This window comes from Marmota marmota, unplaced genomic scaffold (assembly GCF_001458135.2).
Source record: "Marmota marmota marmota unplaced genomic scaffold, marMar, whole genome shotgun sequence".
Classification (NCBI taxonomy): domain Eukaryota; kingdom Metazoa; phylum Chordata; class Mammalia; order Rodentia; family Sciuridae; genus Marmota; species Marmota marmota.
Genome location: NW_026000019.1, coordinates 21,706,177 through 21,720,833, shown reverse-complemented (window position 1 = coordinate 21,720,833; position 14,657 = coordinate 21,706,177). Strand labels below are relative to the sequence as shown.

Below are 14,657 nucleotides of genomic sequence, written 5' to 3'. Positions count from 1 at the left end.
TCTGTATACTGGATTCTACCTTTAGAACACAATAAAGAGATTTGAATACAACAAATAAATAGATTATCAAATTTTTATTTATATATATAATATATATACATACATGCATACATATATATGTATTTTTTAGTTGTTGATTTTATTTATATGTGGTGCTGAGAATCGAACCTAGTACGTCATGCATGCTAGGCAAGCATGCTACCATTGAGCCACAACCTCAGCCCAAGACTATCAAAATTTATTAGCCCAAGTACTTCTGAGACTAACAGAGAAAGTTAACCAGTTTCCTTTTCCTGTATTCTTTTTTGGTTGGCTTGCCTCAAGAGTGTAGTATGTTACCAAATGAGATTTTTCACATGAGAGCAAAAAATTTGAAAGATAAATTCTTGTTTTGGCTAACAGCCATTCATTCTCAAATAAATTCATGTGTGAGCTCTTTATGTACTGCCTGTACAACCCAAAGTCTCACATGTGACAAGACACAAAGACGATGCAGCGCACTCCACGGCATACCAAGCTGCTGCTGCTCTCCAGCGCTCTCTGCATAGGAAGCAGCACGTTTAGATGTCAATGCACTTAGGAACCAGCACAAGCCTTGTTACCCAGAGAAAACTCCAAAGAGGCCACGAAATAATTTCAGTCGAAGTCTATTAAACTACTAGGAAGATTTTTATAAGGTATATCGGTATATATAAGGTATATCATAGTCTCACAGTTTCCCCTTATCTGTAAGAAATATGTTCCAAGACCCGAGTGGATGCCTGAAACGATGGATAGTACCAAGCCCTATGTAGACTACATTTTTACATAGCTACCTATGGCACAGTAAGAGATTAGTAACCATAAAAAGGAATGATTGTAACAGTCCACTACAATAAAATTTACCTAAAGCATATTACTTATTTATGGAATTTTTCATTTAATGTTTTTGGACCACTGCTGACCATGAGTAATGAAACTATTCAAAGTGAAACTGCAGTGATGGAGGAAGAACTACTTATGCCTAAGTCTTGACTCTGCAATGTGACCCTCGTGGACACGGGGATTTAGTGGGAAAGCTGCTGCTCCTCAGAGCTAGATGTCCTGAACAAAAGCCAAAGTTAAAAGAAGACTGGAGAACTCAGGCTGCTGGAAATGTCTTCTGAAGGTGTTTGCTTTTAAGTCTGAATCTAATGAAGTCAGAAATAGAAGTTATTAAAACATAATTTCATCCAGCCTGGCATCTATTAAAAGGATAAGATGAAATCCATTCCTACTGATTAGATGAAAAGTATCAAGAAAAAAAAGGATATCCAAAACCTTCAATAATTCATACAGACTGAATTAAACTTCACTTTTTAGTGCTGTTTGCATATTACAGAAAAATGAAGCATTTAACAAAATTTAAATCTTTTATCAGTTTTTCAACAACTAGTATCAATATCAGAAATTTGCTAAAAGGCTACCAGAGACTTGTCACTCAAAAGGTAGCCTATGGACCAACTTCCTCACATCACCTGGGAGTTTGTCATGAATGCAGAGTTTCAGGGCCCATTAGTCCAAGGGAATCGCAACCTTCAGTTCAACAAGATCCCAAGGTGTTTCTGATGCGTGCAAAGTTTGAGAAACACTCTGATATTGGAGAAACAAAAAAGATAGAACTCAGGTATAGTTTCTTGACCAGAAGGTGTGGAACACACATAAAAGATAACTACAGAAGGAGGATATGCCAACTTCCAGATGAAAGGCAGAGATAATTAAGGGCACAGGAATTTGAAGGAAGCCAAAGGCTGACACAAGTTTGGGGCAGCTGGTGGACTCTTAAAGGAAAGACAGTACATGGAAAATAATAAAAAAGGGATTACAGTATACTCAACCCTCTCCTGCATAAGTTTATACTCCACAGTTTTATAAATTTTACATACCTAGAGCTCTGGGTGGGGTCTCAGGGCTGAGAGAAACTATTTAGTCTGAACAACTTAGTTATGGTTACTTAAAAACAGCAATGATGATCAGGTACCGAAGTTTCCAAAGACCATGGAGTGAGGAACCTCAAGAGATCACACTGGTTTATTCTGAGAGGTGTAACCTTCTGCAAACCAGGGCAGGCTTTTCCCCAACATACGTATTTCACTTTTTACATTAAATGTGTTAAAGTTAGGTTTTATTTTAGTTGTGGGAAAGTTTCTTTTTAAAGTACTTCTGAAAGGAATTTGTTTTGGAAACTACAGACTTCCTTCATAATATGAATAGTCAATTCCTAAATTATATGTACTGTAAGTTGAAGTTTTCATTATATTTGAAGTAATGGTTGTTTTGTCACTAAACAAAACAACAACAACAAAAAAACCACATAAGGTGAAAAGGTGGCACAGGTCTGCATGGTCACATTTAAGGGCCCAAAGTCCCTCCTCCTGGCCTGGCAAGTGGCAGGAGTGTCCCACAGAAATGTAAACAAGATGTCTTCCGAGCAATATTCTGGGAACAGCCTGGCTCCATCCTGGTCATGCCAATAGCAACTGATCCTGACTCAAGCCTGGCACTGCTGTCCAGATAGGCTTGGAAAGTGCCAGGCTCCTTCTTGTTCACAAGTGGTAATTTCCAAAGGTCTCAAGAAGTTTTTAAAATATCTTCCTTCCATCTCTATACTACTATAGGCCATCTCCATGATTTTTGCCATCAGGGTGGGGAGACTGAGCCTAGAGCCTCTGACATGCTAGGCTGATGTTGCAGCCTTCCTGTGACACTTAACCTCTCTTGCTGTCAGAGAAGAGTGTTCACTCCTAGCACAGCTCCAGCTTCTGGCCATGGGCCGCAGAGCGCTCACTGCCAGCCTGCAGCCAGCTTCCTTGTCCCTGGCTCCCCTTTGCCTCCTTACTCTCCACAGAGGTACCTGACTTATTTGTTAGGAAGCGTGTGCAGACTTGCTGCAAGCTGAGCGAGTGATCCGAACAGGTCCCTGCATGCTTTCACGCTTCAGCTTCCTCCCAGGTAACTCGGAGTAAGAGTGAGATCGGTAGATAACAGTACCTATAGCTCGCCAAACTATTATTAGGGCCAAATGAAATGCTGTACATTTAATTGTTTTATGAATCAAAAAAGAACTTTGGAAAAATATTTTATTTATCAAAATAAAACTATTAATATTTAGAAAATGTTCAGGTTTATGTAATAGCTAGAATTCATACTCATATTTAAGTATATAATAATTCTAGATGACTCAATTTTCTGAGATCTAATTAGATTCACCATAACTAAAAAATTATATATTACTTAAAAATTAAAAAAAATATCTTCTTGAATGTCAACATTTTTTAAAAGAAAGATAAAAGTGATAAAATGCCTAAAGTCAAATGAATATCTGGCACAAGGACAGACATATAGATCAATGGAATAGAATCGACAGTCCAATAACGACCTATATATCTGCTTCAAATAATTTTCCACAATGTTACCAAGCCAATTCAATGGGGGACAGAAAAAAATTTACAACAAATGATGTTAGGACATTGTTTAGCATATGGAGAGCCATATACTTAAGAAAAAAGTTTAGTCCTTCCCTCACGCCATATACAACAATTAATTCAAATGCATCAAAGACCTAAAAGTAAAAAAAAAAACTACAAAACTCTTAGAAAACAACATATCAGTAAAATGTTCATGAACTTAGATTTGGCAAAGGATTCCTATGGATGTGACATTTCTATAGAATATAACATTAAAACACAGACAGCAACAACAAATAGATAAATTAGACTTCATCAACACTGAAAATGTGTGCACTTCAAAGGACACCAACAAGAAAGTGAAAAGACAATTCTCAGAATGGGAAAAGTATTTGAAAATTATGTAACTGATAAGGGACTTGTACTTAGAATATTTAAAGAGCTCTTATAAGTCAGCAGTAAAAAAGACAAATGACCCAATTAAAAGCTAGGCAAAGGGATTGAATAGATATTTTTCCAAGGAAGATACACAAATGCATACAAAAGGACAGTAAGCACAAGATGTCTGACATCATCACTCAACAAGGAAATGCAAATCAAAACCACAGTATCTCTTCAGATCTATTTGGGATGGCTAAAAGCAAAAAGACAGATAATGACAAATACTTATAAGGCTATAGAGAAACTAGGATCCTCAAACACTGCTAATGGCAAAATGGTATAACCACTTTGTAAAACAACAGTCTGGCAGCTCTTCAAACAGCTACACAGAGTTACCATATGACCCAGGAATATCACTTCTAAGAATTCACCCAAGAGAACTGAAAATACTTGTTCCACAAAAACTTGTACATAATATTCACAGGAGCATCATTCATGGTAATAAAAAAAGGCAAAACCAATTCTAATGTCCATCATTTGAGAAAACAAAATGTGGAATATCTATAAAATGGAATATTATTCAGCCATTAAAGAAATTTAATACCATATATATGCTAAAATGTGGATAAACCTTGAAATATTATGCTGTATGAAAGAAATCAGTTACAAAATATCACCTATTCTGATTCCATTTATATGAAATTTCCAAAAGAGTGGAATCTACAGAGAAAGAAAGTAGATTAATGGTTGCCGAGGGCTGAAGATAGGGTGGCATTAAGAAGATGATAACTAAAGGTATAGGGTTTGAGGTGATGAGAATACTCTAAAATTGTCTGTGATTACTATATAATAATGAGTGGATATGTTTTTAATAAATGGTTGAATTGTACTGGCATGTGAACTATATCTCAATAAAACCGTTAAAAAATCACACATTTGGGCTGGGGATGTGGCTCAAGCGGTAGCCTGGCATGCGTGCGGCCTGGGTTCGATCCTCAGCACCACATACAAACAAAGATGTTGTATCTGCCGAAAACTGAAAGATAAATATTAAAAAATTCTCTCTCTCTCTCTCTCTAAAAAAAAAATTACACATTATATCTTGCAAAGTTCACACACAGATTTTCTTACTTTCCTTTTTCAAAAACCTCTCTGAAAGAATTAATTCACAAGATACTTTCCTAGGTAATTATAAAGCTGACTTTGAACTACATCGAACATGACAAAAATAATACTTACAAGCACTTAAAGCTACATGTGTCAACATTATGTCTATTCTTTATTTCTCACAGATAATGCTACTGCACCCTTGAAACTTGGCCAGGGTCATACTTTAAGCATCTTAACCTCTATTATATCAGTGATGATAATAATATTAGCTAATATTTATTAAATATTCACCAGGGAGTTTACATAATCTTATTTGTTCTTTATGACAACATCTCACAGAATACATTATTACAATTTCACAGACAAAAGAATTAAGTTTTGGCCGGGAGGAAAACCACTGATATGGTAGAGGTGGGGCTTGGTCTCAGCTGGGTGAAGAGCCCACTAGGGTCTTGAACACCTTTCTACACTTCACAGTTCTTATCATCTGTAAGAAATAACTCATGGACCATATTTCCCACAGTTTTGCCATCCGGAGCCTTATTGACCCTGTGGAGCATGCCTCTCCCAAGACCAGCCAGTTCCTAGAGAAGTACAGGATTCACCTGTGAAGGTGTCATTCAATCCAGAACCCACCCACCGCTACCTCCTCTATCAAGACTCACACCCCTTTTTATCAATATACTTTGTCTTAATCACCCCAGGGTCAGGTACTTGGAAACACGGTACAGGTCCTACAACCCAGAGCACGTAGAGAAGTTTCAAACTAGCCAGTCCTCAGCCTGCTTGCCCTGCTCACGGAGTCCTTCCCACAGAGACCACAATAAAAGCTCTTTTCCACATTTTCTCCCCACTCCTCTGCTTTCTGCTCTAGCTTCCCCTCATGGCCCTGCACAGCATGGTATGCCCTCCCTTCTTAGGAATGCTATTAGTCAAGACTTATGCCACTACACCAAAATTCCTGACCCAGGCTACTTGTGGAGTAAGAGATCTTATTTTGTCTCATGGATATGGAATTTCAAGTCCAAGGCTGGCAGCATCACTGGCTTGGGCCTCTGGTGAGGATGGCACATGATGGAAGGAGAGCATGGCAGAGCAGCAGAGCAAACTGCTCACACCATGAGCCAAGATGCAGAGACAGTCAGAGACCTGGGTCCCACCATCATACCCTAGATGATCTAGGGACCTTCCACGAGGTCTCACCTCTTAAAGGTGCATACACCTCCCACTACCACGCTCCTGGTGACTTCTGGGAACACTATCCATATTTAAACCATAGCAAAAACCATAATTATCTTTTCAATGGCAATCGTCTCCTGATCTGGACTCACCATACCTAAATGATAATTCAATCTTCACTTTCAAACAGTGACCCCATTATATTGTACTGCTACATAATATGAAAGGGCAATGTCATGTAGAACCTTGTCTGCCTTTGCTAAGGAGTTTTAACTACTAAGTAGATCTTGGAACTAGGGATATAACTTACCAGATTTACATTTCAGAATGATTACTCAGGCAGCAGTGTGGTTGCCAGATCACAGGAGGTACTACTGAAGGAAGGTAAGGAGACTAATTTCATGGTTATGACATACAAATGTAACTTATTAAGATACAGATTCTGGAGATGGTCAGAAAGGAATATTTATGAGCGTCTGAGAAGGTAATGTGCAGGACTTGACTGGCTATAATGGAGGGTGGGGAAAGGCAAGAGTTCAGACAGACTTCTCTAGGCTCCTGGCTTAGCTGACGCTGGATGGTGTTTTGGACGTAAGAAGGAGGTTGCAAGGAAAGAGGAGATCTGCCTGAATTTGAGAGGTCTATAGTGTTGTTCTGTAGAGATGCCAGGAGTCAGTGACAAGGGTCTTGTGATAAGGAGATATTTCCAAATTGGAAACCCAGATTTAAGAGTTATTAGCATTATGGTTGCTGTTACAAAGAACGACATATAGAAAAAAATAAAACCGTTGAAAATAGAATTTTAGGGAATACCACAGTTTAAAAAGTGGGTGAAGGAAAAGTGTTTTGAAAGGAAAACGGAGGTTGTAAATTTGGAGAGAATAATGTCACCATCAACAGAATGGCTAAGAATTACCCAGTACTTGCTGATTTCATACCATATGTAAGAGTTTTCATTTCATTTCATTTATTGCAAATACTAACTGTAAGGCTTAAGAGAGGTTAAATAAAGCCTATAAAATTTGTTTTTCCCTTTGCAACCAGTCTTAAACTTCTAAAAGGCCTCAATAGCAACCTCTCCTCCTAAACTTTCAATTAATCTTATATACTGCCGCATAACTCTACGTTGGTCATATAACAGTACTGCTTTTTCAGTAACCTTCACCGGTTTTTCGTGTTTGCCTAGAATTCATTCTGATCCTAAAAGCTGTCTAACCTTATTATCTACTGTTATATTCCACCTGATGCTTCACACTAAGTTATTCCATCTTGCCACCCTGTGCCTATGTTATATTATCCCTCACCTTGAAAATGCAGATCCCCATTTCAGTTATAGAAATTCTATCCATTCTTCAAGGTTCACCTCCTTCGGAGGTCACATTCTCCATGAAGCCTTTGCACTTACTCCAAGGAAACGTAAATGCTCCTTTCTTTGAAAATTACGCTTACAGTCTGTGTCCCACTTTAAGGAGTATGCATCTCACTCTTTGGTTTATTTTACCATCATTACTTCTCTTTTCTTTCTTACAGATTTCCAGCAATGGCTTGACTACTGTTAGATCTCAATTTTTATTCAATTTCGAATTCTATATTTATTGAAGCTCGTAAATTTGACATGAGAGTTCCTTGAACAAGTTTGCCACATTTACAGATGATGAAAATTTATTTTCTTTCTTAAAGTTTGCAAAACAAGCATGGCCAGGATCTCACAAAGCAGTTGCCATCTAATTTTATGAACAACTATAAAATTACTCTATATGACCAAAGTAGGAAAACTATGAAAATAAATTTATTATTTACTATCACACTGTTAATTTAGCATAATGGTGTGCATGTTATTGTTTTTTAGAGTAACTAGACAAACAACAATACAGTTCACTTAAAAAACAATAATTATTATAAGCACATTTTCAGTTCTTTCATTCAGTTATTAATTCCCAACTTCCTATCATCAGAATCAGTGTCAATAGTTTCCCCTAACCTCATGTGATTTTAGCTTCAATACCACCAACACATACACGCATGGAGACAGCAAGGCTCCAAAGGGAACACTGAGTGATTCAAACACTGAATGATTCCTAGTTTACTCAACTTCTCTCCTGAAAGCAACATGCAGGAATAAGGTTCCCCAAAATCCATTCAGTCTTCCGCATACCAGCTACCAAAGAGCTATGCGGTACCTCACAGCTTGCATCTCCAAGGCATTCTGAACAAAGCAAGGAAGATTAACAGCTAGTGATCAGTGACCCTACAAGCTGCTTTAATCCTCTCATCAGGCTTACCTTTTCCCCATTTTATTGGTGAGGAAACAGAAGAAGAATCTCCAGCAGCCTGGTTCTAGAGCCACACTGGGAGGCACATGTCAACACTGGCACTCATTACTTATCTGCTCCTGCTCTACGTCTGCTTCATTTCTCCAAAGAGAAGCCAGAGAGACTGTTAAACCTTTTGGATAACGTTGGTCCTCTGCTGAACTCCACATGGCCTCCATCTTACTCAGAGTAAGAGCCAAAGTCCTCTCAGTAGCGTAGGATGCACTACCTGGTCTTCCTTCCTCAGGCTGCTCTGCTCACATCCACTCCAGCAACTCCGGCTTCTTAGTCACCTGGTGCATTCCAACTGTGGCACCTGCTGCTCTCTCTACCTGGACTGCTCTGAGCGACTCATCCTCACCTTCAAGTCTGTGTCAGTGTGACCTTTCAGTGCAGCCTTCCAGGTTCATTCTATTTAAAACTGAAATCCCTCCTCTTCCTGCGAAACTTGATTTGCCTCTCCAGCTTTGTTTTCCCCACAGCACATACCATCATTAGACACACTGCTTATTTTACTTTTTCATTTTGTTCATGGTCTATTTCCCTCTAATAGAATGTTACTCCCATGAGGGCAAGGTTTATTGTTTGTTCTGTTCACCACTGTATCTAGAATAGTTCTTAGGATGTAACTGGTTCCCACAAAATACTGAAGCAAATGTTAGAAGAATGACTTAGAAAAATGGGCTACAATTCTTAGGAGGGGTTTCTCAGAGGCTTGGAAAGAGATGGTACGGGAGATTAATGCTAGGAGAGGACTAAAAAGGAAAAAGCTGCCCTGGGCTACTATGACATCGTCTAACTACAGGGATCCTTACTTGACCTCCAGTTGTCTTTCTCCAGGACAAGGGTTCTTAACTTTGTCTTGTCCCAAGGATCTCTTTTGGCAGTCTGATGAAGCCCATGTGTTAGAGTCTGTAAACAAGTCAGGATGGCTCCTGGCATTTTGCCAGGGGCACCATCCAGACTTGTTTACAGACTCTAACATTTCTCTGGCAAAATGCCAGGAGCCATCCTGACTTGTTTACAGACTCTAACACCCATGAACCTTACTCAGGGCAATGTTTTTAAATGCTTAAAATACATAGATCTGCAAAGGAAATTAAATCAAGAATTGTTTAATAAGGTCTAGTAGCTGATCTAATGACTCCTATAATTTAAAAATAGCCATGAGTGAGATAACACTGTGATGCAATATGAAAATGTATGCAATTTCCACTGGTTGCAAAGTAAAGGTATAGCTACTACAGTGGTTTGCTGCTTATATTCATGGGAATTCTGATCTTTGGTTGATTTTAGTAAAACAAATACAGGATCCTCTTTTCACCCAAGTTCACAGACTCTCTAAGTCCTATTGTCCAAACCTTAATAGTCTATAGACACCAGCATAAGAATATCTGCTCTGGGATAAGTTTCAGGATTTCCTTTAAAGGGAAGCAAATCAAAATTGACTGGACTTCCATTTTCTCAGCAGCAGAAGGGAGAAGAAAAAAAAAATATTTTTTCTAAATTCCTTTAATTATAGACAATACTTTTCATTTTATAGTTAGAGACTAGGCCTAAAAACTCAAGTATTTATGAGTTTTAGTGTACCAGGATGAGTAAGTCTCTAACATTGATGAGAAAATCCAAGGCAGGAAAGCAGAGAAATCCCTGCATCAGTGGAACACCCTCTGCAGGGGGAGGGAGGGTATGGACACAAAGATGCGGAAGCAAAGAAGTTAAAATGTTGAAGTATAGATTTACGTAGCCCTACTTATCTTTCTCTTTTCCCTAAAAAGTAAAAGCTATGTTTCAACGTTCTTTATGATCTCTTCAAGGTCTCTGCAGGCAGCTTAGCAAAAATTATGGTTAGGAATTTCCTCTTATCCTGGTTGTCATCTTTACTATTTGGCAAGAAATTGGAAAATATCTCATACCAGAGGACCTTTGTGGAGATTTACAATGCATGTCAGCATTAAAAATGCTCTAGATTCTTGCAGTAAAGAGTCATACATAACTGCACGTGCCCGAGCATTTCTCAGACTTATCTGATCCTATTTTTTTCCCTTTTAATACACATATATATCACAGCAATTATAAGACTTTATTACAATTAAGGACTACACAATTCTTTCCTTTTGGAACATAAATTCCTCTGGCTCAGGGAAAATGGATTGTTCATCTTTTCATTGATAGTACCTAAGAATACCAGGCATTCTGAATCGGTAAATGGTTGGTTGGTTAGTGGTTGGTGAGCTAGTGGGTGGGCTGGCTGGCTAAATGAATGAATAAATCAGAAACATGAAAATAACCGTTTTGGACCTGGTCTACTGTGCATATTACCTCTGCAACATGTAAGAGACTTTTAGAAACCTTGAGATACGTTTCTAAGAGTAAAAAGCAGTAAGAAAGGATAAAAAAGGAAACTTTCTCAGTGAAAGTTTACATACGTTGTTATACTTAAACAACAAAGGTGAAATCCGATTGAAGAAAAGGAAGATCAATTCTTTCCTAACCATTTCTGTGATTCTGAAACTAGAGATACTATGGTATTTAATGATTAAACTAACATTTCATTTGCATGTTTTGCAGTATTAAGTGTGACACCTTAGCAAAATGTCACATTTCCTAGCAGCCAATTACATTATTTAAATGGAAGACTTGATGATCAAAACTCAGAGTAATCCAAGATAGTTTCTAAATGTAACCTGTATATGCCTGGATCACACTTACAGGAGAAAGTAACAGAAAGATACTCAAGACTTACTGGTTTGAAAAATATAGTAGTTGAATTTCAATCCAGTAAGTTTTTCAAAAACATGTTTTAATAGACCATCTGTTTTCAGATTCTAATCAACTAATGCCACCCACTTCTGAATCTCCAAAGTAGAACTAACAAGAAGTAACACCTGCTGGTTACAGCAGAGTGGAATATGGGTTTTTTAAAAAAATAAGTTAAAAAAAAAACCTACAAAATTAACATGAAGGAGCTGAGTAAAATCTTATTATTGCCAAGTCACTATCTTAAGAAAAAAACAGGGCTGAGGATGTGGCTCAAGCGGTAGCGCGCTCGCCTGGCATGCATGCGGCCCGGGTTCGATCCTCAGCACCACATACAAATGAAAATGTTGTGTCTGCTGAAAAAACTAAAAAATGTATATATATTAAAAAAATTCTCTCTCTCTCTCTCTCTCTCTCTTTAAAAAAAAAAAAAACCTGAAAAACAAAAGTCAGATGTGGTGGTGAACATCTGTAATCCCAATGACTCAGAGCAGGCTGAAGCTGAAGGATTGGTTAGAGGCCAGCAACTTAGTGAGGCTCTGTCTCAAAATTTAAAAGGAGCTGGGGCTGGGGATGTGGCTTAGTACTTAAGTGCTCCTGGTACCAAAAGAGGAGGTGTCGGGGGGGGGGGGGAGGGGGAAGAAGGAGAAGAGGAAGAAGAAAAACAAAACAAAATAGACACACTAAAGAACTCTTCAAAGACCAAGGAATTCCAAATTTACTAAAACTGATAGGTAGTTAAGTTAGAGTCTAAACTTAAGATGGAATGCATATTTCCATTTCTCTTTCCTACTTTCGAGAGTAAAAGCTATTTATATGTACCTAAATTTTAAATCTGTAGCCAGGAAAAACTTTTAAATAATGATTAAAGTTAAACAGGCTTTGGTGTTTTAATCAGTTGCTGTATCTGTTTGAAAATATAGTCGTCATTTCTATCAGGAATTTCTTCATCTATGGTAGATATAGTACCTAGTTACACATGACCTCATTCAAATTATCAACTTCTGCCAGCCCTCTTTATGAAATACATGTTGAAAGCTCCACTGTCACCATCTAAGCCCAGGGTCCCATCATCTCTGGTCAGAATTACTTTACTCTCTTCCCATCAATTTTCCACACAGTCATAGTGCTCTTCTAAAATACAAATTTTATCATATCAATCCCCCATTTAAACTTTTCCATGGCTTTTCCACTGCACTTGAAGAAAATACAAACTAGTTAATGTGGCTTTCATCCTCTGGTTTTAATGATCTCTTCAATTGCATGAAAGGTTACTCTCCTCTGCACCTTCAGCTAGAGCCAAAATTCGTTTTGAATTCCTAGAATGTACTAGGTTTTTCTAAGATTTAGGGCTTCCATACCTGGGTGTTCTCTATCTCAGGATTCAGAATAATTGAGAATCTTTCAAGAATCCCTTCATCTCAATTAAGCTAGAACCTCTGTTATAAGCTCTGACACAATTATCCTACTTCTTTAAAGCACTCAACATGTTGTTATAATATACACATATTTGTAATAATTTGTTTAATGATCATATTCTCACTAGATTAAAAATTCCACATGGCTAAGCCAAAGTCTATTATAGTCACTTTTGAGGACCCCATACCCACAATGTATTTAATAATTTTAGTTTAATGAAATAAAATAAATCCCAATCCAACAAAACAGAGGCAAAAGGCACAAATCCCTTATAATGAAACTTATTTCTAGCTTACCCCAAGTCTATGCCATTGGGAGTCTTTGGAAGTTTTAATCACAAATGAGTCTTTTTAATATTCTCCATTATCCTAGAAGCCATGCCTGGACACATAAAGCATTGTTGGTGTTGTTTTAATTATTGTTGGTTGCTTAAGGCTTAAGTCTTCATTCTAGAAATGCATGGGTCAACCTGGACAGTATCTGAATGCTTGCTTCCTGAGTGGGGTGACAATAAACAACAAGTGACAACACAATTCAGTATTAGAAGCTCTGGGGCCCCTGGGAACTAGAATATTTGGTATTCATCTAAAGAAGACTGTATTCTAAGCTTGTTTAGATACTTCTGTGGTAATTTCAGATGCTCTAGGAAATACTCTTAGTATCTAAATACATGTGTCTTCCATTAGAAAACAGTACACTCAAAAAGCAAAACAGGAACTGCATGTTGCTATAAAATGACATACATATGTAATAAATAAAATTATATATATATATATATATATACACACACACATACACATACATACACACACACACACACACAATTTAAAAAAAGAAAGAAGGGAAGGGGAAGAAGTTCTGGGATCAAAATTCCCACTACAATATTTAATGTCTAAAACAATCAAAAAAAGAGAAAACAGTTTTATTAAATTTAGTTGCGTACACCATATATTACAGAAAAATATGTGAAATGGCAGTAAACTGACATGTGAATCTGCATTACATTTTCTGCCTTCTCAGGAAAATGCTTCCCAGTAATAAAGTTTCAATTCTCACAAAAAAATATTAATTATTTAGGTTAACTGATTTTCTATTAATCAACTTTTACGTCACATTGTTTCATCTTTCTAGGCTCACAAAAGAGTTATTATTTTTGATAAGTTTTGAAGGAGTTATTTAACACCAAATTAAAAGAAATCCAAGAAAAATAATAACCCTAAAACATAAGTATTTTCCAGTCTATATTTTGTTTTGTTTTGTTTTTCAAATTAGTTGAATTAAATCCCTTAGAACCATCTACTTTTCGGGAGAAAATTTTTTCTTTAGACAGATATTTTATTAAGCAGGCATTGCTACTTATTTTTCCTTATAAAAGTCATTTAAACTCATTTTTTAAAATGTAAAGACTATAGCCAATTCTCATTATTTGTAGACTCATTTTGCATATTTACCTTCTAACTAAAATTTATTCATAACCCAAAGTCAAAACTAAAAGCACATTTATTGTGATTGGAAGATGTGTGCAGAGCAGCAAAAATTTGAGTCACCAGAGGGCAAGTTCCTAGTAGAGGCTGAACAAGGTAACACTCTGCCTTTCTTGTTTGAGCTCTCGCTTGTTAACAAGTGTCCTTTTTGCACACTATTTAGCATCACATTTCACCCCTTCCTTCTCCCTCTCTTCTCTTCATTTTTGTTGGTGATTCACTATTGCAATGGCCCCAAGCACAGAGCTAAAGTGCTGTCTAAAGTCCCAGGTTCAAGGATGCTGCCATGTGCCTCATGGAAGAAATATGAACAATCTGAGCACCACTGAAGTCCAAGTCGCAGTGGTACTGGTCACAAGTTCAGTGTTATGGAACCAACAGTACAGACAGAATAAGTTATCTTCAAACAGAAACCCTCATAAAATAAGACTGTGTCTGGTCACCTCATTAATGCATATGTTGTGACCAAAGGCTCACAGGAACCTAATCTTATATTCCTCTTAGGAGCAACAGTTCAATATTCATCAATTCGTGGTGGCTTCTCAGAACATAGCTATCATTGTTTCTGATTGGAGACAATATGATTT

The 14,657-nt window shown here is 37.3% G+C and overlaps 1 protein-coding gene across 6 annotated transcripts in view; it reads right to left on the bottom strand.

Annotated features, from left to right (window-relative positions):
* The window catches only part of Nme7 (NME/NM23 family member 7), a 173,403-nt gene that overhangs the window by 45,490 nt on the left and 113,256 nt on the right, over positions 1-14,657 (bottom strand). Inside the window, exon 11 of one of the 6 annotated variants that reach the window (XM_048810071.1) lies at positions 11,999-13,081. The exons of the other annotated variants lie outside the window; for them this stretch is intronic. Coding sequence (XP_048666028.1) covers positions 13,031-13,081 — 51 coding nt within the window. The 3' untranslated portion in view covers positions 11,999-13,030. Of the gene's footprint in view, positions 1-11,998; positions 13,082-14,657 lie in introns of those variants that run through there. 6 annotated transcript variants of the gene reach the window in all.